Below are 2,236 nucleotides of genomic sequence, written 5' to 3' on the forward strand. Positions count from 1 at the left end.
TAAAAATAAACTTTGTAATAAAAAAAAAAAAAACCATGACGGAGCTTCACTCGCTTCTCTTGAACTTAATCTTGTGACAGAGTTTGTAATGCACAGAGGCCATGTATTTTCGTTGCGTAACTGGTTGAAGACACAATGGCATTTAATTTATGCTCAGACTTGGTAGATTGAAGTAAAGTTTATGGTAGGACTTTTGACTAATAATTACCTCATAAATTGGTGCTGACGTAGAGTGCTTGATAGAGTGGACTAGGAAAGTGGCTAAAACCGTGGACCAAAGCAACAGAAATAAAACTGGGCCCTAAGATGCCACTTTTTGCGAGACTGAGGCTGACGCAGCTTCCACGCAGCGAGTTGCAGAGCCACCAGACCGTGTTTCAGAACGGGAAGTGTGGGGTGAAGCTTAATAATTCCTCAGAGTTCTGTCTAGGCCTGTTTGCACTGTGTCCGCGGCCCCAGCTGGGCTCACTGGTCCGTCCACCGCCACTGCCCTCCCTGCCCAGCAGAACTGACCGCCTCTGGCTCTGCTTTCCGGAAACAGAGACCACGGCAGCAGTGGGCCCTTGGGGGTGGGGGGTGGGTGCACGCACCCGGGCCTGTCCTGTCCTGTCCTGCAGTGCGGGGCAGAGCGCCCTCCCGACTCATAGGGAAGGCGGCGGTCGTCAAGGCTCCCGCCCTTCCCCTGACCTACAGGCTGCCGGCAGACCCATGTGGGGAGCGTGCAAGCAGGGCCGCGGGGCCCCTCACGCGACACTCCTAAGCGGCACGCTTGTCTCGTGCACGTGTGTGTGGTGCTTTCCATGCATTTCCAAATCCGTCCCTGCCAGGAGCAGGTCCGTCCTAGGCCCTGGGGTCCGTGGCTCTGTGTGGTGGGGGAGCCGCTTGGCTTCGGGGTAAGTAAGCTGTGTCCTGTCTTCCAGAGCGGCCGATCCCCTTTGACCACATGATGTACGACCACCTTCAGAAGTGGGGCCCGCGGAGAGAGGAGGTGAGGTTTTTCCTTCGACACGAGGACTCCCCAGCTGAGAGCAGTGACCAGGGTAGGTGGTGCCTCCGTGTGCTCCTTTGGCCACAAGTTAACTTGGTGAGAGGAGGTGACCCCTGGTCCCACCAGGACTCGTGCACTGCGTGGGCCTGACCCTGCCCAGCTGCTTCTCAGAGCCCCGGGCCAGCCAGGGCGCCTCCCACACGAGGGCTTGCTGTTCGGTCAGGGCCAGGTGCAGCAAATACCTAGATTGTAGGAGTACAGCGTCATGAAAGGGTCCGAAAATTCTGGGAGATTCAAACAGAGTTATATAAGGTGAAGTAGACCTTTCTAAATGTGTCACTGAGCTATAAAAGAGGGCCGCCCAGGTGGCGCAGGGGGTGAAGCACAGCACTGGGAAGCTGTCCCAGGAGGGACCCGCAGGCGCAGCAGACCGCTCCTGTCTCAGCACTCCTCCTCTCAGCAGTGGGTTTCAGTGGACCCGCCTGTTCTGCTCCCCACTCTGTCTGTGGGGAGTCCTCTCGCCCCCCATACCTCTGGCCTGTACTCCAGTTCTTGTGTGCATAAATAACTAGATCTTAAAAAATAAATAAATGGACAAAGTACAAAAACACACAATCCATAGAGGAAGCACGCCTGGCCTGGGACTTGAAAAGCCTCAAACGCCCCCAGAAAAATGCAGGGGAATCACACTGAGGCTCCAGCCAGGTGGGGCGAGGACGCTGCTCGTCAGAGAGTGGCCGGAAGCCCCACCCACACAGGCCGCCTGTGCCCGTGGGTGTCGGGCTACAGGAGACGGGGTGCGTCTGCGTGGGGACACCCAGCCATGCGTGCTGAGGTGCTCCGGGCCTGGCCAGGCCGGTCTTTGAGGCTGCGGGTGACGACGGGCACCCCAGTCCAGATGGCTCCATGGCCAGGTGGCGGGCCTGGGGTGCGGGGCCGGGGTGGGGAGCTGTTTGCAGGTCACGCCCAGCCTGGGCGCACTGGCGGGCACGCTGCCGAGTGCCTGCCCCTCCACCCCGTACTTGCGGTCTTTGAACTAAAAACTAAATAAAATAAAGGAGTCTTTCTAAGTCCATGCATCGACCGCTACGAGACCCTTCTTGTTTAATACAACCATGGATCCCTTCTGGGGTTGAGAAGACCAACAGCGTAGACATTCTAGTGTAAAACAAGGCCTTCTCACGTGCCGCCTCCTCTGCGTCACGCTGCCCCCCCCCACAGCGCAGCCCCTCTCCACAGCCAGAGCCC

At 57.6% G+C, this 2,236-nt stretch overlaps 1 protein-coding gene across 1 annotated transcript in view; it reads left to right on the forward strand.

Moving 5' to 3' along the window:
* PPP1R13B (protein phosphatase 1, regulatory subunit 13B) overlaps positions 1-2,236 on the forward strand; it is a 32,192-nt gene that overhangs the window by 10,908 nt on the left and 19,048 nt on the right. Inside the window, exon 3 of the mRNA XM_012724362.1 lies at positions 921-1,040. Coding sequence (XP_012579816.1) covers positions 921-1,040 — 120 coding nt within the window. The remainder of the gene's footprint in view (positions 1-920; positions 1,041-2,236) is intronic.

Source organism: Condylura cristata, unplaced genomic scaffold (genome assembly GCF_000260355.1).
Source record: "Condylura cristata isolate star-nosed mole 26May11 unplaced genomic scaffold, ConCri1.0 scaffold00013, whole genome shotgun sequence".
Lineage (NCBI taxonomy): Eukaryota > Metazoa > Chordata > Mammalia > Eulipotyphla > Talpidae > Condylura > Condylura cristata.